The 25007-nt window shown below is 38.0% G+C and overlaps 1 protein-coding gene and 2 long non-coding RNA genes across 5 annotated transcripts in view; 2 read left to right on the forward strand and 1 right to left on the reverse strand.

Annotated features, from left to right (window-relative positions):
• Nucleotides 1–18175, forward strand: part of NR1D2 (nuclear receptor subfamily 1 group D member 2) — a 29873-nt gene extending 11698 nt beyond the window's left edge. Inside the window, exons 4-8 of the mRNA XM_045436308.1 lie at nucleotides 72–216; nucleotides 1996–2615; nucleotides 5553–5738; nucleotides 8186–8396; nucleotides 14771–18175. Coding sequence (XP_045292264.1) covers nucleotides 72–216; nucleotides 1996–2615; nucleotides 5553–5738; nucleotides 8186–8396; nucleotides 14771–14967 — 1359 coding nt within the window. The 3' untranslated portion in view covers nucleotides 14968–18175. The remainder of the gene's footprint in view (nucleotides 1–71; nucleotides 217–1995; nucleotides 2616–5552; nucleotides 5739–8185; nucleotides 8397–14770) is intronic.
• Nucleotides 18176–19497: 1322 nt separating this feature from the next.
• Nucleotides 19498–22009, reverse strand: LOC123575702. Its single transcript, XR_006700940.1, has 3 exons — nucleotides 21611–22009; nucleotides 20925–21083; nucleotides 19498–19713 (listed from the first exon to the last, which is right to left on the reverse strand). It is a non-coding gene; the product is annotated as an uncharacterized LOC123575702 (long non-coding RNA).
• A 635-nt stretch (nucleotides 22010–22644) lies between these two features.
• The window catches only part of LOC123575703, a 128313-nt gene continuing 125950 nt past the window's right edge, over nucleotides 22645–25007 (forward strand). For all 3 annotated transcript variants that reach the window (XR_006700942.1, XR_006700943.1, XR_006700941.1), the window contains exon 1: nucleotides 22645–23256. This is a non-coding gene — a long non-coding RNA (uncharacterized LOC123575703). The remainder of the gene's footprint in view (nucleotides 23257–25007) is intronic.

The following is a 25007-nucleotide window of genomic DNA, read 5'->3' on the forward strand; positions in this document are numbered from 1 at the left end:
TGAGGGGGTGTGCTTACAAGGAGCCCATCTGGATGTTTTTAAATGAATGAATACATCTCCTTTGTTCTTAGGGTTTCTTTCGGAGAAGCATTCAGCAAAACATCCAGTACAAGAAGTGCCTGAAGAATGAAAACTGTTCTATAATGAGAATGAATAGAAACAGATGTCAGCAGTGTCGCTTCAAGAAGTGTCTGTCTGTTGGAATGTCGAGAGATGGTATGTTCCCACTTTAATGAGTGCTCTTCTTAAAACATATGGAGCTAGGCTTTTTACTCCTCAGCATAAACCAGACCTGTAGGCCAGTTACCAGTGGCCTTCTTGTGCTTAGAGTGAAGCAGATTTTAGAAAAACACATTTTGATACCTTGTAAGATGCCAAATTCATTAAAGTCAAATTTTAGCATTATCACCCTGGAAACAGCTTTTGGCTCTCTTTTTGGGGCTTCTTATAAAAGACTTTTTTGTATACAGTTTGAATACTTTTTTCCTAAAAAAGAATTCGTTTTTCTTGGTATAGGAATCCTTGGCTCTTTCTCCTTGATTTTTTAGCATTTCTGAGGAACCCATTTCTCCTATGTGAATTATCTCTATGACTTTCTCAGCCCTAAGATGATAATGTGCTTTTAGGGACAGGTCTGAATGTATTGAAAGGAGATGCAAAATTGAAAGAAACAGTAGGGTCTGGTGTGGAGGTGGTTGCTAAATTCTGGCATGATCCATTCCCATAAAAAATAAAAGTTAATTTTCAGGATTATTAGTATTTTCCGTGGATGACATCACTGGGAAATTTGACTCTTATGCTTAGGGAAATCACGTTTGGATAGTCTCATTCAGTTCTAAGTAACATAACAGAAGAGTATGAGGTTTTCCGAGGGACTAGTTTAGTAGGATTAATTAAGAATTGCAAAGAAAGACCTGATATTTATCTAGGGAAGGGTCACTTAAGCAATCCCTTAGGTTACTCTAATACATTACACAAATACTGTTTGTAATAAAGAGCTTCGTGAGTAATGGATTTCAGCAATTGATGTTTTGGATTTAATTTGCCTAAAAATTTTTTTTATATTACTGGAAATATTAATGCAAAGTTGGTGGATATTGTGATTTCCTCAAAAGAATAAAAATGGCAATCATTTGTGAAGGAGTAGAGTTAGAGCGTTGAACATGAGAAAACTGTCCACTATAGCAATAATGTCAGAGGCTACAATTAGATTAGGAAGGCTTTCTTGCCGGGTGGATATATTGGATTTTTATTATCTCTGTATAAATATTAGACTAGAAAGCTTTTATGTTCTACTCCTCAGGGATAGGAATGTTGGAGACACAACACATTTTAAGACTCACCTCTAAAATAATGGAGGATGCATTATTTAATTTTTATTTATTTTATTGATTTCAATTAAAGTCCAAGTTTTCAATAACTGCCTTTCTCTTGATTGTGTTTTTTTAATTAAAAAAAATTTTTTTTTAAAGATTTTCTTTTTTAAGAAGCTGGAAAAGGAGAACAAACCATTTAATAGTTGGGTCTTGAGAATAGGGTTACAGAATGAATTGACAAAGGTCAGGTGTTCAAGGAATGCTTGTACCTACTAGGTTTCATTAACATTAATGTCTGTGGGTAGCTGAATCCCATGTGCCTTCTTAAAAACAGAGCCTTCAGCCTTATTAATAGGTGCTGTATAGTAATGCTGACTGCTTCAATGTGATTTTCATTAGTTAATTTCAGATTTCTTAGATTGCTTATAAAATACCCAGGACCTAATAGATCTTCTCTTAGCTTTGTTTTGGGAGAAAAATGGACAAAATTTCCCCTCTATTTCTTATGGTGTATCAAAAACATAACCAGCAAGTTTAGAATAATTTGGGCCAGAGACATACAGATACTCTTTACTTGTATCACTAGAGGCCATAGCTATTAGAGACAGTTTTGTGCTATTCTTTTGTATAAACAGGTCTTATTTAGAATATAGACCTTAAACATTTTTTTCTTCAATAGCTGTTCGGTTTGGTCGTATTCCTAAGCGCGAAAAACAGAGGATGCTAATTGAAATGCAAAGTGCGATGAAGACCATGATGAACAGCCAGTTCAGTGGTCATTTGCAGAATGATACATTAGAACATCATGAACAGACAGCCTTACCAGCCCAGGAACAGCTGCGACCCAAGCCCCAGCTGGAACAAGAAAACATCAAAAGCTCTTCTCCCTCTTCTGATTTTGCAAAGGATGAAGTGATTGGCATGGTGACCAGAGCGCACAAGGATACCTTTATGTATAATCAAGAGCAGCGAGAAAACTCAGCAGACACCATGCAGCCTCAGAGAGAACGGATTCCCAAGAGCATGGAGCAATATAATTTAAATCATGACCATTGTGGCAGTGGGCTTAGCAGTCATTTTCCATGTAGTGAGAGCCAACAGCACCTCAATGGACAGTACAAAGGGAGGAACATAATGCATTACCCAAATGGGCATGCCATTTGTATTGCAAATGGACATTGTATGAACTTCTCCAATGCTTATACTCAACGAGTATGTGATAGAGTTTCGATAGATGGATTTTCTCAGAATGAGAACAAGAATAGTTACCTGTGCAACACTGGAGGGAGAATGCATCTGGTATAGTGAAATCTGTTTGTTTGTTTGTTTGTTTTTTTGCCCTATTTGCATCAAGGAAAGCTTTGAAGGTTTTCTTTTATTTTGGGGGGAATATATCAACTTGAGGGGCAGGGGTGGTGTCAGAGAACCTGAGATTTATACAATCAATTTTGTGTAGTATTTTAGTTCAAATAGTTCTAATAAACATCATTTGTTGAATGACCTAATTTCACACAGAACTAGGTACAGGCATGTGATTTGATTGATACGAGGATTGGGATTAGGATTTTATGTAAAATGTGGGTCATGTAGAATTGGCCCTTTTTTTTTTAAAATTTTTAATGTTTATTTATTTTTGAGAGAGAGAGAGAGAGAGAGAGAGAGAGAGAGAGAGTGAGTAGGGGTGGGGCAGAGAGAGAGGGAGACACAGAATCCAAAGCAGGCTTCAGGCTCCGAGCTGTCAGCACAGAGCCTAACTCCAGGCTCGAACTCCCGGATCTCAAGATCATGACCTGAGCCAAAGTCAGAAGCTCAACCGACTGAGCCACCCAGGTGCCCTTAGAATTGTTCCTTTAATTCTTAGAAATACCTTTCAAAATTTAAGTATTCTGATTAATCACTACCCTACTAGCTTTGGGATTTTCTCAAAGGGCAGATCAATTTAGCTTGCTAAAGTTAGTAATCCTTTGATTTCATTTTTTTTTTTTTATTCAAAAAAATTTTTTTCTTCTAAGTTTATTCATTTTTGAGAGGGAGAGAGAGACAGAGCATGAGCAGGGGAGGGGTGGAGAGAGAGAGAAGAAGACAAAGAATTCAAAGCAGGCTCCAGGCTCTGAGCTGCACGGAGCCCGATGTGGGGCTCAGACTCACAAACTGCGAGATCATGACCTGAGCTGAAGTCGGACACTTAACCAACTGAGCCATCTAGGTGCCCCAGTAATCCTTTGATTTTTAGGGAAGAAGTTTTCTTTAACCATTATAGTGCAAAAAGTTTTGAGTATAGGACATGGATAGATGTTTTACTGTTTGAAAATTTAGGAATATTTTAATTTAATACACTGGTTTCTATGGATTTTCTCAGACTTTATCTTAGGAAATGAGTTAGTGTTATTTAGGAGATGATTTAATGTTATTTATAAAATTCAAGTTTTTTTTTAATTTTAATAAAATACAACAGTTTACATGAAAGTACAGTATTTATATTCAGCCAAAATTTCATCAGAAACAGAAGTACCACACCATTTCCAGTTTAAACCATTAGGTCCTTTGATATAGGCTTGGTATTTTCTATCCAGGTAATTAAAGTCTTCTTTTTTCATTTTCAAAATAGCTGACTCTACCCCAATTCTTTTGTTAGAATTTTCTTGTCACTTGCAAGTATTTGATTCCATGGATCTTAAAAGTGACCTTATATTTTATTAGACTTACGGGCTGCCTTAGGAGGGAAACATCTGTAAGCACTTAGGTTCTAATTTTGTGGTGTTCTCCATGGTTATAGAATCATCCCATTCCTGGATTGCCTATGGATTTAGCAAAAATTTAAAGGCTGATTTTACTAATAGAGTATGCAGTGAATTTCATAATCTTTTTATTTTATTTATTTTTTTCCTATTTTTTAAATTTTACCTCGTTGTATTTTTTTAAATTTACATCCAAATTAGTTACCATATAGTGCAACAATGATTTCAGTAGATTCCTTAGTGCCCTTTACCTGTTTAGCCCATCCCCCCTCCCACAACCCCTCCTGTAACCCTCAGTTTGTTCTCTATGAGTCTCTTCTGTTTTGTCCCCCTCCCTGTTTTTATATTATTTTTGTTTCCCTTCCCTTATGTTCATCTGTTTTGTCTCTTAAAGTCCTCATATGAGTGAAGTCATATGATTTTTGTCTTTCTCGGACTAACTTCACTTAGCATAATACCCTCCAGTTCCATCCACATAGTTGCAAATGGCAAGATTTTATTCTTTTTGATTGCAGAGTAATACTCCGTTGTATATATATACCACATCTTCTTTATCCATTCATCCATCAATGGACATTTAGGCTCTTTGCATACTTTGGCTATTGTTGATAGTGCTGCTATAAACATGGGGGTGCATGTGTCCCTTCGAAACAGCACACCTGTATCCCTTGGATAAACACCAGTAGTGCAATTGCTGGGTCGTAGGGTAGTTCTATTTTTAGTTTTTTGAGGAATCTCCATACTGTTTTCCAGAATGGCTGCACTAGCTTGCATTCCCATCATAATCTTTTTAGTGTTCTTCTCTTTGGCTTCCCAGTTTTTCCTCACCAATCCTTATTTAGAAGGTGCCCTTTGTATCTCTCATCATTGTTTTCTAGTTGAACAAGTGGGGGCCAGTAGTCATACCAGTGTTTATGAAATAAATGGTCAATGACCTTTTTAAAAAAGTGAGGCATCTCACTATTTTCCCTTCTTTGAAATTGTAACATTGTAATTGTGTGATTTAGAAAAAAGTGAGTTTGAAATATTAAGTAAATGTTGGGCTTGGGTTCTAGGCCTGTGACTTCTAGCTGTATTCGGATAAATCATTAAACCGCTTAGAGTCTCATTTCCTCATCTAAGAAATGGTAATTATAGTATCTGCTATCACTAATGAATAGGATTGACAATCAAGTATGTGTGAATTTGTTTGAAAATCATAAAACCAGCATAAGGTGGCAGCAGTGTTACAAAATAAAGTTTTAAACCTGTGCAACAGGTTTTTTGAAATAGCTTAGGCTGCCTCTTTTATGATAAGTTAATTGGCACTTAAACCAGGTTGCCATGAGGCTTTCTCACATAAGGCAAGTAGCAAGAAGAGAAAATGTTAATATTTGTAGATAGCACCTGTGTCTGAGAGTTCTTTTCATATTGGGGTTTCCAAAGATTGAGATGCTACTTTTGAAGTTTCTTTACCACCTCTCACAATTGAAGAATTTTTCTGTTTTGTGCATACTAGGTTTGTCCAATGAGTAAGTCTCCGTATGTGGATCCTCATAAATCTGGGCATGAAATCTGGGAGGAATTTTCAATGAGCTTCACCCCAGCAGTGAAAGAAGTTGTGGAGTTCGCAAAGCGTATTCCTGGATTCAGAGATCTCTCTCAGCATGACCAGGTCAACCTTTTAAAGGCTGGGACTTTTGAGGTAGGTTTATTTATCTGGAATATCGATGCAGGGTGTAGGTGGTATTTTATTCTCACGGACATTTTCATTCTTCTCTAAATAAGTATTTATAGTTTAGAGGCTGAAGGTGCCAACAAAAGAATAACAATCTCAGGATCTTGGGAAGAGATGAGATAAATACAGAGTTTCTTAGGACTTGAGATAAAACTGCTCTGTACTCCCGGAATACAGACTTCATCCGGTATTACTTTCAAGCGTGGACTGCAGGCAGGTTCTGCAGAGTGTTACTAGATACCTACTCCGAGCCTAGCCCGGTGTTTCAGCACAGAATACAAGGAGTAAATAGGATGTGGTTTTTCTCTTTTAGGAGATCATAGAATATTTGGGGGATGGGTGAAACATGTCTTACGTGCTATTTCATACCCTCTCCACCTCATCCAGAATCTGTGGCTACTTTTTCTACTCCAGTTTCTCTTGCTGTGATGTATTCTGCCCAGGCGCGGGGCAGCCACTGTTGGTTGCCAACTGGAGTAGGACAGAGTGCCTTTCTTTGTGCTGAGTTAGATGCCTCTGACCTGTCTTCCTCAGGGCTTTCCCGGTGCTGCTGAGGTGTGAAGAGCCTCAGGACTTCCTCAGAGCTTCCCTAAGCATTATTCCAAAATGTAGAGTGGTGGGTGGGAAGGTGGTGTCTAGTGGGCTGAATCTAATTAGTGGGTAAGAGACCCAGGGGATATATTTTGTCTCTTCCCTGCTGGTCCCATAAGACTGAGCTGTCAGTTGTTAACGATATTGAGTGGTGGCCAGCTCAGTAATACATCCTCTGATATTTTCTTTTTTTCCTTCTTAGTCTTACTTCCTTTTTCCTCAGTTCTCTTTTCACATGGGGTAGTGCACACCCCACATAAACTTTTGCCTTAGGTCCTATTTTCTGGGGCACCTGGACTGGAATGGAGGAGCCATACTCATTAATAAAATAGCTATGGTATAGTTTAAAAGTAAAACCATTAGGTTAGGATTTTTGGAAAACATTAGAGTTAAGATTTAAACTCTGAATCTTAGAGGGATGTCAGTGATGAAGTTCAGTTTACTCATTTTTGAGGTTAGGTGACTGTGGCTCAGAGAGGTGAAGAGATTTTTCTTGGATTACCAATAAATTCCTAACACAACTCCAGAACACAGATCCCAGACTTCAAGACTAGTGTTCTTTTCACCTTGTGATTTGTTTTGGGATTGCTGTATTCTAGAGTTAGAGCTGTCTTGGGGCGCTTGGGTGGCTTAGTGGCTTAAACACCTGACTCTTGGTTTTGGCTCAGGTCATGATCTCACGGTTCATGGGTTTGAGCCCCACCACGTTGGTCTCCGTGCTGATGGTGCAAAGCCTGCTTAGGATTCTCTCTCTCCCCCTTTCCCTCTGCCCCTCCCCTGCTTGTTTGCTCTCTCTTTCAAGTAAATAAATAAAAACTTAAAAAAATAGAATTAGAGCCATCTTCATAAAAGGTTCATTCTCTTTTGAATTGTCTTGAGTAAAACAGGTCTTTGGGGGATTTGCAAAGGGGAGGTATTTGTTCAGTATTCCTCTGGTTTTGAGAGAAGTATGTGGCATAGATGCCACCATTTACTATAGGGGAGGGGAGGGACTGCTGTAGGTAAGCAGTTGTTGACTGATTTGTTTTGGGTTTGAATTACGACTTGGTGTCTGGAACACTTCTGTTATAGTTTTGTGTATTGTCTCTTTGGGTTATGGTTTCTTGAAATAGTCTAATTAGAGTGTATCTGCTACATTTGCCTTGGCTGCATTTGGTGTTTTGATGTCCCCAAGTGTTGCATTAAAATATTGTTCTTTTTACTTATGATTTAGGTACCATGTGATATACTTGGTAGTTTAAAAAGTTTAATGCCTTTGGCCAAGGCCCAGTTTCAGATTTCTTGGCATTATTGCCTACGTTAATTTTGTATTTGCATTTCAGAATTTTTATTAATAGAGTTTCAGAGTATCACAGGACTGAAGTGTTTTGCCACTAGTGGCTGGAATTTTTTTGATGTGCTTCTTCGGATATTTATTGCTTTGGTAGAGAATTTGCCTTAAGGAAATGGTTTTGGGTAAAAATAAGCTAGGTTTTTCTTTTACAACCTTCTTTTATATGTAGGCTGTTTTTTTAATTAAAAAAAAATTATTTTTTAACGTTTGTTTATTTCTGAGAGAGAGAGACAGAGTGCGAGCTGGGGAGGGGCAGAGAGAGAGGGAGACACAGAATCCAAAGCAGGCTCCAGGCTCTGAGCTGTCAGCACAGGGCCCGATGTGCGCTTTGAACCCACGAACTGTGAGATCATGACCTGAGCCGAAGATGGATGCTTAACCAACTGAGCCACCCAGGCACCCCATATGTAGGATGTTTCTTAACTGACTTGAATACTGAATTACTTCTTAGTACTCCTTCAAATACACTTAAGTCTTTTTCTTTTTCCAGGTTTTAATGGTACGGTTTGCATCATTATTTGATGCAAAGGAGCGTACTGTCACCTTTTTAAGTGGAAAGAAATATAGTGTCGATGATTTACACTCAATGGGAGCAGGGGATCTGCTAAACTCTATGTTTGAATTTAGTGAGAAGCTAAATGCCCTCCAACTTAGTGATGAAGAGATGAGTTTGTTTACAGCTGTTGTCCTGGTATCTGCAGGTAAGCAAGCTGGTTCAAAATTGTGCCACACCTAGAATACAGTGACTTAGTGGGGAGAAGGTGGAACTACGTTCCAGCAAGCTATATAGAAGGCAGGAGGGACTTAAGACGTTACACTGTGTGAATCTGTTATTTTTGCATAATTAATTTTTTAATCATGACATTAGAAGTCAAAAGTGCTATATAGTAATAAAATGATGTTTAGATCGAGGCCTCACATTTACCACAAGTCTTAGTCTTTAGCTTTTTGTAACTGTTTTGCAAGTCTAAACTGTTATTTTTGCGGATTTAATTTTTAGATTAGTAGGTTTTTCTGATATGAATCTATGTTTTAATCAAAATATGTGTTACTTGAAAATGTTAAAAGTAGCAAGATATATTAGTGTGGTTTGTAACAAAAACTGATGAATTATGAGTAGGCTTTTACCCTGCTTTGCCACTGAATTTTCTCTGTGATTGCATAAACAATTCTATTCTTTTGGGTCTTGGTTTCCTCATCCTGTGAAAGCAAGAGATTGTACCATGTGAACCAGCCTGGAGTCTGGCACAGAATAGGTACTTAGTTACTATTTGAATGAGTGATCAAGATTTTTGAGTTCCTAACATTTAATGTTTGTTTGTATGAGTCATTGATGATTTCCAATTTCCCTGCAACCCTGCATTTATATTATAGTTATTTCTGACCGAAGTATTTCAATTTCGATAATAGCTATTAAGATAATAGCAAATGGGAAATTGATAACACAATGACTTTCCTGGAGATGTGTAAGTACCAGCCATTTTTTGGTATCCACTGACTATTTTAAAACATTTGTTGAGAATTTTAAAGTATTTTGATAGGAGTTAACTGTAAGTTTCCCATTTGCTTCCTACTGTGTAAAAGCCATTCTGTCAGGCACTATGAGGGTTATGATCCCTGTTTATGAAGCTAAACTGTATATCAGTAACTCCTAAGGAGAGTAAGTTCTTTGTATATCTTAAAGGGCCTATACATCAGTGGTATAAATAAAGATTTATGCCATTTGGAAGCATAACGTGGCTACCTTTTCTGATCAGCTCTACCTGGGTAGCTAAAAATGCATTTATTATATGGGATAGTATGAAAGTACCAAGGGATACCTATTTTCTTAGTAACCTTGTAATTAATGTCTCTTGCACTTTACCTACCATTTCACAGTCTCTTGAGAAGTAATTATTAATGGTCTGAGTTGACATCAGATTAATAAACCTATTATTGTGAAACTAAAGTAATCCATGCTTGTTTCTTTATCTGATAAATATGCCTTATGTGCTAGGGGAGACAGAACAAGCATTAAGACACAAGCTTGCTTTCTAAGCATTTATGTTCCATTTGGAGAGATAAGACTGACACAAAAAGCTTATGGTACTAAGCTGTGTGGTTCTGACTGAGGTAAGTAGGAGTTATAGGAAGAAAGATGAAATTACCTGAGCAAACTTTGTGGGGAAGATGGAAGTGGAGCTGAAGTTTGAAAGATGGGTTATTAGCTTTTCCCAGCAAAAAAGTGATGGAGCAGTTTGGGAGAGCACAAGATAGGGCAGGGGCAGGTGGCTGAAGCCTGATATGTTATGTACATCAAGGAGGAAAGGGACCGAAGGCTTGTGAGTTAAAGGAACACCAGGTTATGGAATGACCACCATGAGAAGAAATATGGGACAGTGGAAAGCGAGTGTAGGGGAGTGATCAGGCATGAACAAAGTGATGGTTTAACATTAGGTCTACATTTTTATCTTGGGTAGATTAGATAAGTGAGTCATTAGAGCTGGAGCGTCAGGTTGAGAGGCTGTTGAAATCACTTCAGGTATGAGGCACTGGAGTGAACTCTCCTGAAATAGGTGTGGTAGTGGAGGTGGAGAAGGAGGGACTGTGTCCCAGAGATGGTTCAAAGGAAGAAATGATGTGAGGGGAATGAGGGGAGCTCTATGCCAGGAATTGTGCTACTTCATTTATATTTTCTACCAAGAACATGATTCTTTTTTTTTTTTTTTCAACGTTTATTTATTTTTGGGACAGAGAGAGACAGAGCATGAACGGGGGAGGGGCAGAGAGAGAGGGAGACACAGAATCGGAAACAGGCTCCAGGCTCTGAGCCATCAGCCCAGAGCCCGACGCGGGGCTCGAACTCACGGACCGCGAGATCGTGACCTGGCTGAAGTCGGACGCTCAACCGACTGCGCCACCCAGGCGCCCCGAACATGATTCTTTTTAATTAAGTTTTTTTTTTTTTTTTAATTTTTAAAATTTATTTATTTGGGAGAGACAGCACACAGGGGAAAGGCAGAGAGAAAGGAGAGAGGGAATCCCAAGCATGCTCGATGCTGTTAGCTCAGTTCTCTGCAAAAGTAGACAATATTAAGATGAAGATAAAGATAATATCATTACCAAAAAAGATCACTATCAACATTGGGGGGGGGGGTCTCTATTCAATTGTCCATCCATTTACCATTTCCTGCTTATTGATTTATGGTACATAAAAAAATGTTTGACATACTAAGTCAAAAAGACTGATTATAGAAGAATATAATGCATTCTTATTTTTGTTATGTCTATATATATGAAGAAGGTACACAAACAACACATATAAATACGTAATTTCATATATTTTTTAAAAGTATGTTGCTTTCACTTAAACATATGATAGTGTTCATGGAAGACTTCTATCTTTACCACCTAAAAAAGGACTATTGTTATTTTTAAAGCAGTATTTAGACCAGAAAATAAAAAGTCTTCCTTCTCCCAGCCTACTCTCCAGAGAACTCTCCAGAGATTTCTAACCGTCTTTCTTTTTATTTTTTCTGATAGCTGCCCACCCAACTCTAAATACTGTGTAGAGTTGGATTTTTTATTGAGTGGATACAACTGATTAAAGTATCTTCTTACTTTTTATAAGTTTTATTCTTATAGTTTGATTTAAAATTTTAATATGCTCACATTCTTTGATCTTTCCGTTTTACATAATCTCTCAGATAGTTTAGATAGAATCTTTTCCTTAGACAGGGACACAGTATCCTTTTACTCTATATCCTGGCTTCTTTTGCTATACCATATCTTTTACATTGTGAAGAATGAAAATATTTACATTCTCTTCTATAGGTGTGATTAGTTTTTGTCCTTTATCAGATAATTCTAAATATCGAAAAGCAAAAATTCTACATTTACAGTATTATGATTATGTAAATAGTGCTCACAGTACTCACACAGTGGGGTTGAAATTGTAGACAAGGCAATGTAAATCTTGCCCTAAACCTGTGCCACCCAAGGGGAGAATGTTCCAAGTATCAGATAACAAATGGATTATATATATTCATTATTAAATTGCTTAGAATTAAGCAACATTATAGTTTGCATTGTATTTAAAATCACTTTTTGTTTTTCTTGGAACCTACACTTGCCATCTGGGTTTTGTTTTGGTTGTCAGAAGAAATGCTAGTTAGTTTCTAGATCTCATTATATAATTTTATCCTCACAACAGACCTCTGATGTGAGCCAGGACACAGAGAGGTTAAATAATTTGCCCAAGGTTGTGCATTTTTAAAAATTGGCTGAGCATGCATTTGAACTCCTATTAGTCTCTGAAGCTTCAAAGCCTTTCTGTTGTATTACTTGTTAACAGAATAGCTCTAGCTGCTAAGGGAGAGAGAAATCTCAAACATGATACTTGCCTGTGAGGTTGGAAAACTCTTGATACTACGGAGAAAAAGGGAATTATAACTGAAAGGTAAAATTTTCTTGAGATTGTGTGAAATGGCAGTAGTCACTTGCAGTGGAAGATGAGGGATGGGCATATAACTGTGAGACCAAAGTTCATCTAGAAATAGATTTCATTTGTCTGTGGAAGGAATTTAACTTCCATCTTGTAGGAAGTGAATATGAAGAGAAATTAGGTGAGGAGCACAGGCTTTGGAGAGGGATGAAGAACCAGCTAAGAAAGTAGAGGACAGATGTAGCATGAATTAAACTATACAAGTAGTGTAGCATTTAGTAAATCATTTAGAAGAGAAATTGCCATTTCAGTCTGTACATTCTATTGTTACAATTTCTAGAGCATTATTGTTTATGATCCAGCTAGATTTGTAGATAGGTTATTTGGCCTTGAAATCATGAAACCATGGTTTTAGAAATTGAGATTTTAGAAAAATTTAATACACTTTACATTTTTAGTTATAGGAATCCATTCCCTGAAGCTCTGAGTTGTGTAGAAGTGTGTAGGTCATCCCAACACAAAATACTCACTGAAGGACTTCTAATGCAAATATCTTCATTACCTGTGTGTTTCTTTCTTTGCCTATTTAGATTATTTTGTTTGTGGGGCTCACTGTCATTCTTAACCGGTTGTTGGTATTGTAAATTACTAATGATATGATGCAAACCAGGTATTCTGCTTATAATAAGGGCTCTCTAAAGGAAGGAATTTTGGTTTATGTTCACTGCTAATTACCTAGCACCTATTACAGTCGCCACACACATTCAGTAAGTGTTTGGTGAGGGAATTAATAAATTGCAAGGATGCTGAAGAAAATAATTACTTGAATATTAAAGGCAAGGGAGATTCTTGGAAGCATTACTGAAGGCTTTAAGTAGTTTTGCAAAGATGGCCCGTATGATTTTTTGACCAAAGTCAAATGTTCACAGGTCTTTTTCCATAAGAATTGGCACACAGTTGAATAATAATCCAAATTTTCTTAAATGTAAGATAAACCTATTTTCATCATTTTTTCTGCATTTAGAGTTAATCAAACATTTTTCCCCCTTACTATGAAATTTTAGTCTTTGTTCCAATTGTTTGCATTGCAGGTGGCTTTTTTAACTCCCAGTTACAATGCAAAGCTTCAATATCCTTATAAAAAAATGAATAAAAGGGTGTGAATGGCCAGAGAATTTTGCTTCCTTGGCAGTGTCTTATTAATTACAACTTCCTGTACTGGGGGCCATTGAATATTTCTTGTGCATTACTGCCTCCTATTGTAAAGGGAAGAAATAGCCTTTGATGATGAAAAAAAAGCCTATGGGCAAACAACATAGGTTTGGCTAATTTTAAGATACTTTCCTTTATTGTTGGTTTATACTAAATCATTAACACTTTCTATGATGAGCTTAATAAATACAGTATACTAAGCGGTGCCTGGGTGGTTAAGTGTCCCGACTTCAGCTCAGGTCATAATCTCACAGTCTGTGAGTTTGAGCCCCGTGTTGGGCTCTGTGCTGACAGCTCAGAGCCTGGAGCCTGGTTCAGATACTGTGTCTCCCTCTCTCTCTCTGCCCCTCCCCACCTCACGCTCTGTCTCTGTCTCTGAAAAATGAATAAACCTTAAAAATAAAAAAAAAAAAATAGTATGCTAAATGAAAGTGAATGCTTAGGTTATAATTAGGTAATAAAGGTGCATAGTATATTAGTTATCTATTACCACTAACAAATTACCTTAAAACTTAGTGGCTTTTTGTCTCACAGTTTCTGAGGGTTAGGAATATGGTGCGGCTTTGATGGGTGCCTCTGGCTCAAGGTTTCTTAGGAGATTGTAGTCAAACTTGGAGCAGGGCTGTGGTCAACTAAGAAGGCTCAACTAGGTAAGGATCTGCTGCTTCTAGGCTTATTCATGTGGTTGTTGGCAGGATACATTTCCTTGCAAGATGTTGGACTGAGTGCCTCAGTTCTTTGCTGGCTGTTGGCTAGAGACCACCGTCAGTTCCTTAGCCCCTGGGCCACTTCCATAGGCAGTTCACAACATGGCATCTGGCTTTTCTCAGAGTAAGTGAGCAAAAGTATGCTAAAGATGGAAGTCAAGTGTTTTTTTTGTTTTTTTGTTTTTGTAATCGAATATTTTATTCGTTAGTAGTGAATCAGTAAATCTAGCCCACTCAAGGGGAAACGGATACACAAGGGCACGGATACCAGGATGAGGAAATCATTGGTGGCTGTTTTAGAGGTTGCTTGCCACACGTGGTAACATACAAATGTGGATATATTCCAAATGAAGTAAAATTATATTTGTAAACTACATTATTCATTTTATTTTCTCAATGAGAAGCAGTTAAAATTAGCAGATGGCATCTGATTTTAAAAATCAGAACCTTTAGTTTTGTGAACAAAATACTAAGCGCTAAAGAGTTTTGATTTATCAAATATACTGTGTGATCTACATCTTTATAATATAATCAACAGATACAAAAATTTGCCATTGAGATTTATAAAATTTTGTCAAATATTTTTTGCCTTTGTTCCGATGTATAAAACTTTGTTTTAAATTCATTAATGAGATTGATGAGCAAGAATTATATTTCTAGTTAATGTTTTCTCTTAATTGATAATGTTAATAACATGTCCTCTCATTCATGTCTCTCTATTCCTTACTATTAGATCGATCTGGAATAGAAAATGTCAACTCTGTTGAGGCTTTGCAGGAAACTCTCATCCGTGCACTAAGGACCTTAATAATGAAAAACCATCCAAACGAGGCCTCTATTTTTACAAAACTTCTTCTAAAGTTGCCAGATCTTCGATCTTTAAACAACATGCACTCTGAGGAGCTCTTGGCCTTTAAAGTTCACCCCTAAGGCCTTTGTTAATTTAAACATGAACTGACTCATGCTAACTGTACATTTTGTGCTAATATGCTTATTTATATGTGTATACCATATGTGGAGATAGAAAAGACCTTTAAGACAATACAAGATTGTAGGCTGTCTCTGTAATCATGCGGTAGCTGTTTGGATTGAGGTTTCTCCAGCCATGGTTAGACATTGACCGCATTTCCCCTATAGACCAATCAGCTGTGTCGCACTTAAACTGGAGAAGTTACACTGAATTATAGTCACACTGAATGTTAGACTTTTCATCTGCCAAAACCAAAAACCATTTTGATCTCCCTGTGGTATAAATATAACGCACAATCACAAGTATATGGGGACTTAAAAATTAACCTTTTGTGGTAGAAATTTTGTTCTATGACGAAAACTTGATTTCACCACAAGCCATTGGATCTGGTAATTGGAGACACTGCAAGTTGGGTGATCTCCACGTGTGTATTTTGCTCTGCTACCACTGTTAAAGTGTATCATCCTGGGCAGGTTTGTTGGTTGTGGAAAATGAAAATTGATAGTGCTCTCAGTGTCCCACCTCACAGATACTAAAAAATGTCTATAAAGCATATTTACCTCTTGGGAGATAGGCACTATGTAAATAAGGTAACATTTTTGTTATTATAATTTTCATAATAATACTCTTTTCTTATTTCTAAGCATTTCTGAGAAATCATTTCACAGTCCATGCCAACCTATTATTCAGGGTTCCTGCATATGTGTGGGTATCCTCTTGGCACACACATATTCAAAGTTTATGGGTACATCAGATACATAGTATGTGTACATAATATCTCTGTGAACATAGTTATACATAAACACATTTCTTCACAATATTTTAAACTGTGAAGAACTTTATCATTCAATAAACTTAAAACAAGAGGTGTCAAAGACTCAAGTTAGTTGCGTTTTACCTGTTGATGACATAACCATTGCTTTAAATGTTTAGACAGTAGAATATTGAATTTATGCTCTATTTTTATTTAAGCAGCATTTAATGTAAAAGTACAATAGGCAAGGGAGTCCAAATTTCAAAAAATATGTGTTTTAGAGTTCATCTTTGGTAAGATCTTTAGTTCAGGGTACTAGTTGTTTAAAAGTTCATTCAGATTCTTACCTTGTACTAAAAAAGGTTACAATGCCCCTTAAACACATGCTGCAGCTTGATGAAAAATATTTTGATCCTTTTTGGAGAACCAATCAATGTTTAAGAAAACTGTTTAATATGTTGGCTGTGCGTGTGTGTGTATGCATGTGTGCGCAAGTGTGTTCTGAGTCCACTATTTTTTTTTTTTTTCCTAAGTAACACTACAGGGATTTTGTCAGATTAGATTAGATTTAATCTAGAATTTGAAAAAAAAATCATTTAGTGTGTGTGACCTACAGGCTTAGAAATGGTACAGAGACATTTCATCCACATTTCTAATATTGGGCTTTATTAAATAGAGAAAATCAGCCTCTGTTGATGGCAGTGGGAGAAATAGCCAAAGTTGAGGATTTTATGTGTCTTTGTTTCCCTGGAAAATTACAATTAATTGGAATTTTTTGGAAAAGATTGCCTTCTGTATAATTTTGGGATTATATAAAATTTCAAGAATGGAAAGAGCCTGCTTTACTATACTCAGCCTGTTACTTTAATGACATGTGAGCAGAATGCCTTATTTTGTAATCTTGTTTAACTTGTTGCTACTGGGACTTGAATTTCTGTGGCACTTGTTAAGTAAGTTAAAAAAAGAAGTTAAATCCTCTCATTATTAAAGAGGAAAGGTGATGGTGATGTCTGTAATACAATATAAACCATAATTGTGATTTACCTTACATTGGTAAGACTTTTATGGGATATACAGTATAGTTTTTGTGAATTATTTACACGATAGCATTATCTTTTTATAATTTTTTTCCTATGATAAATGCATAGTTTTCTTCTATGGGGGATAGAAACGGCTTTTTGAAGTAATCCTGAAAACCTCAAAGATCATGTTTATTCTTAATTTTTGCCTTTTGCATAATCCTCTTTATATAACATGTTATCTTCAAAACAATTACTGTCTTTAGGAATGTGTAACGAGAAGTATGTTAGTATTGCTTATAAAACTTTAGTTAGGTTCAATATATACATGTATACATCTATATATAGGTATGTAGGTTTGCATTTGTCTTGTAAAATTTTATTTGAACAAATTCTTCCTGTAGGTAATGGGAAACAAAATTAATAGTTCATATGCCACTTGTAGCATCTCTATATTTGAAAATAGCCCAGTATTAAAACTTCTAAAATTAAACCAGCAGCCTATTATAAGCACATTCTTTGATTGAGTCATTGGTTATAAACTTACTAAATGTGGAGAAGACAACCAGTTTGGGAAACTTCTGAGTCGGTGGGACACTGGTGATTAATTGATAATGTACTGTATGAATTAAGTGATGCTTTAACTCTGATTTTACATTTTAAACTTCAAATGTGGGCATTATGTCAGCAAACTTAAGGGCATTATGTCAGCAAGCTAAAACGTTTTTTTTTTTTTTTCCTCTGTGCTTTTAATGTATCTCTTTACATGATCTGAGAGAGGATTCAAGCTTTTCAGAGAGAAATAGCTGAGGGAAAGGGGAAACATCTTCTTGAGTTGAAGCTTTTCCTTAATGGCGATGGTTTAATTACAGATAAAACTAGAAGGCAATTTCAGTGGATTAAGTGTATAGCTTTTGTATCTACATTTCAAGAAATTACCATTGTAACTTGATAAGAAATGATTTATTTTATGTAAACATCATTGCAAAGCAAGGTGTAGAAGCTCAGCTAGATTTATTACTGTGCACGAGAGTAAATACCTATCTCAATTATTCTTTTTCTTTTTCCAATATAAAGTTTGCTGAATGTACAAGAAGAGTTTATCACTTAGGATATAGAATTTTTTTTAGGGGTTGGGGGGATGGGATCTGTCAGGAAATCACCTATAAACAAAGATTGTCTTGATTTGATTCAAAATGTAAAACTTGAAGCTATTCTTGAACTAACGTGGAAAAATGGCTATTGTTTTAAAAATGATAGAAATATATTGTCAAGATATGAATTACGTTTATTTTCTACAAACTGTTATTGATGAGGACATGGGTAATATCTTCATGTTTCTGAAAAGTAATCTGTACATGGGGGGAGGGGATAATAAATATTATTTCTAACCAACTGTGGTTTTGGTATCTTTCTGTCTTGATGTTTTTGTAAGACTCTAATTTAACTTTACTACTTTCCCCTGAGCACAGCAGGATGTCTTACCTAAATATCTGATTCAGCATAGGGGAACATATATATGCAGGGCTCTTTTTAAAAGATTTTAGGGGTGCCTAGGTGGCTCAGTCAGTTAAGAGTCTGACTCTTGATTTTGGCTCAGGTCAGGATGTCACGGTTCATGGGTTCAAGCCCTGCATTGGGCTCTGTGCTGACAGTAGAGAGCCTGCTTGGGATTCTCTCTCTCCCTCTCTCTCTGCTCCTCCCCCCCACAAAAAATGAACATTAAAAAAAATAATAATAAAAGATTTTAGTTTGTTTAGAGAGTCCAGCAAAGATTGTTGCTGTTTTCTATAATGCCAGATGAATAGTAGTTTGCTGTATCTGGTAAGGTAATCTTTCTTAGACGGAGATGGTAGAGAGGAAAGGGGTGCTTGATCTAGCCAAGACTCAGCCTTGGCCGTGAATGGGATAGAGTGCCTCAGCAAGACCACTACCCCTTTCCTAGGGTGCGTAGCCATGCTGGCAAAGTTGAGGCAGTTACTGAAATCACTCCCTGCAGTTGTTTTCCAGACCAGCAATATCCACTATTTTTCTATGGATGTTAATTGATACTAGGTGGGAGAAATGGGCTCATTGATTAAATAAACTTGGAAATGCTGGGTTAACAAGGTTACTGAGATGTCTTTGTGTCAGTCCTGTTCTCTAATGACCAAGTGTGTATCGTGAGTTTTTTGAGGAAGTGTTGGTGTGGGATGCAGTTTTTCCCAAACTTCCTCTGCCAAGTAGGCTCTCCCTGACCTTTTTTTATGTGTTGAACACTTGGGACTCCTTGGAAGGTGTGATTTCAGGAGAAAAAACCTTGTTAACCCACTTTGGGTGTTGATAAGGATATTGATCACATTCTGTGGATTATTGTACAGATTTGTAATTTGCCCTCTTTTTTGCACAGTACAAGAAACAGCTGTAAATAAATGTGTGGCTGGGGGCGCCTGGGTGGCTCAGTCGGTTAAGTGTCTGACTTCAGCTCAGGTCACGATCTCACGGTCCTTGAGCTCGAGCCCCGTGTCGGGCTCTGGGCTGATGGCTCAGAGCCTGGAGCCTGCTTCCGATTCTGTGTCTCCCTCTCTCTCTGCCCCTCCCCCGTTCATGCTCTGTCTCTCTCTGTCTCAAAAATAAATTAAAAAAATAATAAATGTGTGGCTGATGGAAAACAATAGATTAAATTCCTTTTGAATGTTGGAAGTGTTGCATGTGAGTAAATGAGTAAAGACAGCCAATTCATGGATCTGGTTTTAGTTTTCACATTCACTTGGGCCCGTTAAAATTTGTCACATTTGCTTTTCTTAATTCTTGGTCTGTCTAAATAAAGGTTTGGCAACAACTATGGCCTCTGTTCCAGTAGCCACATCAGAGTTGCTCTTCACAGTGTCAAAGTTGGTGGAGGAATCATAAGGGCAGTCTCTCTCCAGAATGTTTTCTACGGGGGCACGGTCCTAAGAACGGAAAGATGGTCTCAAAATTAGCATTTCCCCTACATTTTAATACAAATTACTAAAGAGGATGAGATCAGTGGTTTAAATAAGACTCAAATACCTGGGACAAAAGTGGTGTTTTTAAGTGTTTTTTTTCTGTTTTCCTACTGGTGTCCAGAGAATTGAATATGATTTTCTAAAAAGTCTCTAAGGTAAGTTCTGTGTTTTTCTTTTGTACGGTTTCATTGTTCTCTCAATTCTCTTTATCCTTAGTCCTCCTGCCCCAGTACTTTGTTGCTTTGCTTGTAAATTTTCATTTATTTCCCCCGCCCCCAATAGCTATTGCATTTCCTGTTCAGGTTCTGCAGTTAAATGCAACTCAGGTAGTTTCCAGAGTGGAAAGCACCTACCCTTTCATGCTCCCTTGATCATCTTTTTGTTCTCTACAGTTAGGCTGTTCTCTTTCTAAGCTGTTTTATCCAACAAGACTTTTGAGGAATAAACTGATGGTGTAGTTATTCATTACTTAAACACATTTACTGAACATGTATGTCTCGGGAATTTTTAAAAAATCCAAATGCAAAATGAGTTTCTTGAAAATCCAGGGCACTAATCCAGACAGTGTTGTGGAAATTGTGCACACATGGAGCAAATGGCCACCAATCATAGCATCTTAAGTAGTAATTGCCAGCAAATGCTGTTCCAGCCATGGTGTGCTGGGGTCAGCTTATAAGGTCCCTTGAGGTCTCACTGTTACATTTCCAGGAATTTACAGAGCTGGTTGTTAGAAACAGCCATTATGTAAGCTTGCAATTGAATTTTATTGGAGAAGATAATACTCAGAACTCTTCACTTCCTAATTATTTTACGTTTTACTGTTATTTATGCTTTTGAGGCTCAGTACCTTTATTTTTATGGATATGGCGGCAATACTTTATAATGGCATGTGCCTTTATATATCTCTATATATATCTCTACCCAACTGCCTAAGTGATGGCACATTGGTAGCTCAAAATTGGCCGTGGTAGGATTATTTATACGATGGAAAGCTCCAAATGCTATGAATCAGAGCTTGATTTATTGTTTTTTTTTTTTTTTTTTTGATTGTCTAGATTTAGGAAAGTGGTGGAGAAAGTGAATACAAATTACACTTACAAGTGCCCCATGCCTGTAGCCATTAAACATTGCAAATAGAAAATTGACAAAATGGTCCAGTATTTGAAAACTATTACCTGATTCAGCAAAGAAGTTGTTCGCATCATTGGTAAACCAATCAAGTTCTGACATAATTTTTGTTTCATTTTTGTTTCACGAATACACTTAAAATATCACCATTCATGTCAGAACTGTACTTGTCAGTTGCAACTTCAGCAAAAATAATGGAATGCATTCTGTGAAAGATTAATTGGTTATATGGAACTTAGGGTAAAGAGTTGTACATTTTATAAGTTGTAACATTAATACTACATATGTACACACGGCATTCATACATACATTCAGTAAAAATAATAAATACATACAGACACACACCTTCATAAGGTATTTTCCCCCAGAGTGGTAGTTAAATGTTTACCACTATTAACCTCCAAGAAGTATTTCTGTTTCCTAAAGGAAACCACGGCTCAGAGAGTGTAAGTAATTTGCTCAAGGTCACACCGCTACCGAGTGAAGAGTTGGAATGTAAAACCCAGATGTCTGGGCAGAGGGTTTGTTCCACGCGTAACAGAGGAGCACTGGGCTTGGGGTCTCCTTCTTGGCACAGCGGTTTTAGTAAGTCTACTCTGATCTGTATATACACGCAGCGCTTCCGTTCACGGGTTTGGGGGTGGGTGGAGGGGAAGCTCTTGAATCAAGGATTCAATGCAGAATATGAGTTTACTATGTTATCCTCCAGCCCCTACATGAATTTTTCTCTTACGTGTAAGAAGCATAAACTACTTCAAGTGGTTGCAAGACTAAATGAGCTGTCAACAGTGAGCTGCAAAGAGTGAAGTCCTCTGCAGACGCGAGGTCATTGTTTTTCCTTAGGAAATGCAGGAAGTCGTCTCCTGGGGGGGAGCGAGTGTGGAAAGCTGAGCCCTGGACGAGGTTTTCCCTGGGTCAGTGTCTGTGGTGCTGTCCCTCACAGGCCACTCAGGGCTGTGAGGTGGCAGTTTCCAATGTAGGCCTGTCTCCGCGGAGGACTGCTCTGACAGTTAAGACCGTGGTGACCTCTACCTTCAGACACCGATTTCCAGTAACTTCCTCAGGAGAGGCTAAACAAGCGACAAACGATGACCACGTCGGCATCCCATTGCCAAGCCCCCAGATGAGAATACGGTCGTTCTCCCTTACCCGCAGTTTAGCTTCCCGTGATTTCAATTACCCGCCCTCAGCCGCCTCCGGAAGCCAGGGATCCTCCTGAAGACGGTAGGAGCCCAGTGCTACGTCACAAGGCCCGCCCACCACGTTCGCCCCACGTCAGCACTTGGGCTTTTTGTGTGTCGGTCCTCGCGGGGAGAAGGGTGAGTACGGTGAAGGGAGGTGTTTTCAGAGAGCACGTTCACATACCTTTTATTATAGTATATTGTTGTATTGTTCTTTGTTATTAATCTCTCACTCTGCCTAATTTATAAATTAAGCTCCGTCATCGGTTTGTATGTCCAGGAAAAGTCACGGTATATACCTAGGGTTCCGTTCTTCCACGCCTTCAAGCATCCACTGGGGATCTTGGAATGTTTCTCCCTATAGCTAAGGGACACTGCTATATATAAGGAAGGTCTTTAGTATTCTGGTGGATATTATCAACGTTTAAGGTGTACATCTATCACAAAGGACAGGAATAATCGGGTCAATGTCCCTTCATAGTAAAAATAACATAAGGAATTCCATGTCTTTGAGTTTTGAATATTCTCACCCTTTATTCTGGATTGAGGATACCTTTGTGGTTGCGGTTCTGCTCTTCAGTGATCTTGAGAAGATCCCTTCACCTTCTGAGTTCAGCTCCCCTCTGTAAAGTGAGGGAATTTAGCTATGTGCCCTCCCAGGGCTAACATACAATGTGACACAATGATCTATAAACAACAGAGTTAAAAAAGAAAAGAAAGCCAGAGGGTGAAAAATTTCTTGCGTGTGGGGGGAGGGGAGAGGAGAGGGGAGACACAGAAACATGGTTCCTGTAGCTAAAGATTCACAGATCACACTTGTCTTAACCTGATGTGACATTGCACCCTGCTGGCCATCTGTCCATGGTCCTTGTGTGACTACTTGCTCCCTCATGCCTTCCTCAGTGCTCAGTGGTCACAATACCCTTAGCTCAGAGTCATCTCTCAATGTCAGGAACAGGAAGTGTGCTGGGGGAAGGGGAGGGGTGAGTGTCGAGGAGTTTCATATCCTAGGGTTCCCAATGCCCAGTGGAAGGGGCAACTGAAACTGGAGAAAAGCACAAAGCACAAGGAAGGTCAGAAACCCCCTGGCCCAGTGGCCGCACTCTAGTAGGTCCTGAGTTTTTAGGTGAAAGTTTCTATTCAAGCTGAGACCTTTCCTGCATCGCAGCACTTCCCAGTTTTTGATCATAACAAAAAGGTAAGTTTTTGTAGTTCAAGTCTGAAGGAGTATAAAGTTTTTTTTGTAGTTGATGATTCTGTCTCTTCCCCTAGATCCTCTTAATTTTATTCCAGCCCTCAAGGTAGTCAGGAAAATGTTCACCATATAAAACCAGAACTTCTACTTATTGTCACTTTCCAACACTCTTAGCTGGAAAAATCAAAAGAATTTTATAGTGAACACCCAAACACCTGCCACCTATATTTCACCTTTCACATTTTATTGTACTAGTGAATTACAGAGCTATCTATCCTTCCATCCATCAATCCATCTTGGGATTTCTTAAAATGCATTTCAAAGTAAATTGAAGTCCTCAATAAACTTCCCCCTAAATTTTTCATCTTGTATATTATTTACTAGAATTAAATATTGACTTATAGTTTTTTTTTTTTTGATATACAATTTATGGACAATGAAATGCACAAGTCTTTAGGGTATATCTGTCACTTTATTTGCACAAATGCATTCTCACTGTGTAACCCAAAACCTCTCTGGAGATATAGAAAATTAGCATCATCTCAGAAGATTCTCCCATGCCCCTTTCTAGGCAGTTCCCACCCCTCAGAGACAACAGCTATTGTTTTGATTTTTTTCCACTGTAGGTTAGATTAACCTATTCTATGACTTTTTTTAAATGTTTATTTTTATTTTTGAGAGAGAGAGAGAGAGAGTGAGAGTGAGCGAGCATGAGTGGGGGAGGGGCAGAGAGAGAGGGAGACACAGAATCAGAAGCTGTCAGCACAGAGCCCAACGTGGGGCTCGAACTCAGGGACTGCGAGATCGTGACCTGAGCTGAAGTCGGATGCTCAACCCACTGAGCCACCCAGGCACCCCTAACGTATTCTATAACTTTATATAAATGGTGTCATTGCCATATGTACTCTTATATAATAAGGCTTCATCACTGAGCATAGTGTGTTTGAGATTTATCCGTCATTTTTTTCTTTTTATTGCTGAATAGTATTCCTTTGTATGGATGTACCACAGTTTATCCTATCAGTGGGTATCTGGGTTCTTTCCAGTTTTGGGTTATTATGAGTAAAGCTGTTAGGAATACTCCTTTGTATTTGTTCTTGCACTATATAGCATGACTTGACCCTGGGGTAGAATTTGTGTTGGGTTCCAAGAGCTGAAGAAGCAGAGTATAATGCAAAGCATGAGAAACAGAGAATTAAATCTTAATCCTTTCTGCTTGAGGTGTTACAGAAAAAGCAGCTCATCAGTTAGAAGAAGCTTAAGAGCTAGTTAAAAGGGAGTTTAACAATAAGAATACTTATTTCCTGCATACAACCTCTGGGAGCAGGGCAATTCCAGGCTCGTTCAGTAGCTCCAAATGCCATGAAGAACCCAGGAGCTCACCTCATACCCATTAGATTGGCCATTATTGAATGAACCACAAAAGAAAGTAACAAGTGTTGGTGAAGATGTGGAAAAATTGAGATAATTGTGCACTCGTGGTGGGAATGTGAAATGGTACAGTTTTGTGGAAAACAGTATGGTGCTTCCTTAAAAAAATTAAAATTCGGGGCGCCTGGGTGGCGCAGTCGGTTAAGCGTCCGACTTCAGCCAGGTCACGATCTCGCAGTCCGTGAGTTCGAGCCCCGCGTCGGGCTCTGGGCTGATGGCTCGGAGCCTGGAGCCTGTTTCCGATTCTGTGTCTCCCTCTCTCTCTGCCCCTCCCCCGTTCATGCTCTGTCTCTCTCTGTCCCAAAAATAAATAAACGTTGAAA

Source organism: Leopardus geoffroyi, chromosome C2 (assembly GCF_018350155.1).
Source record: "Leopardus geoffroyi isolate Oge1 chromosome C2, O.geoffroyi_Oge1_pat1.0, whole genome shotgun sequence".
NCBI lineage: Eukaryota > Metazoa > Chordata > Mammalia > Carnivora > Felidae > Leopardus > Leopardus geoffroyi.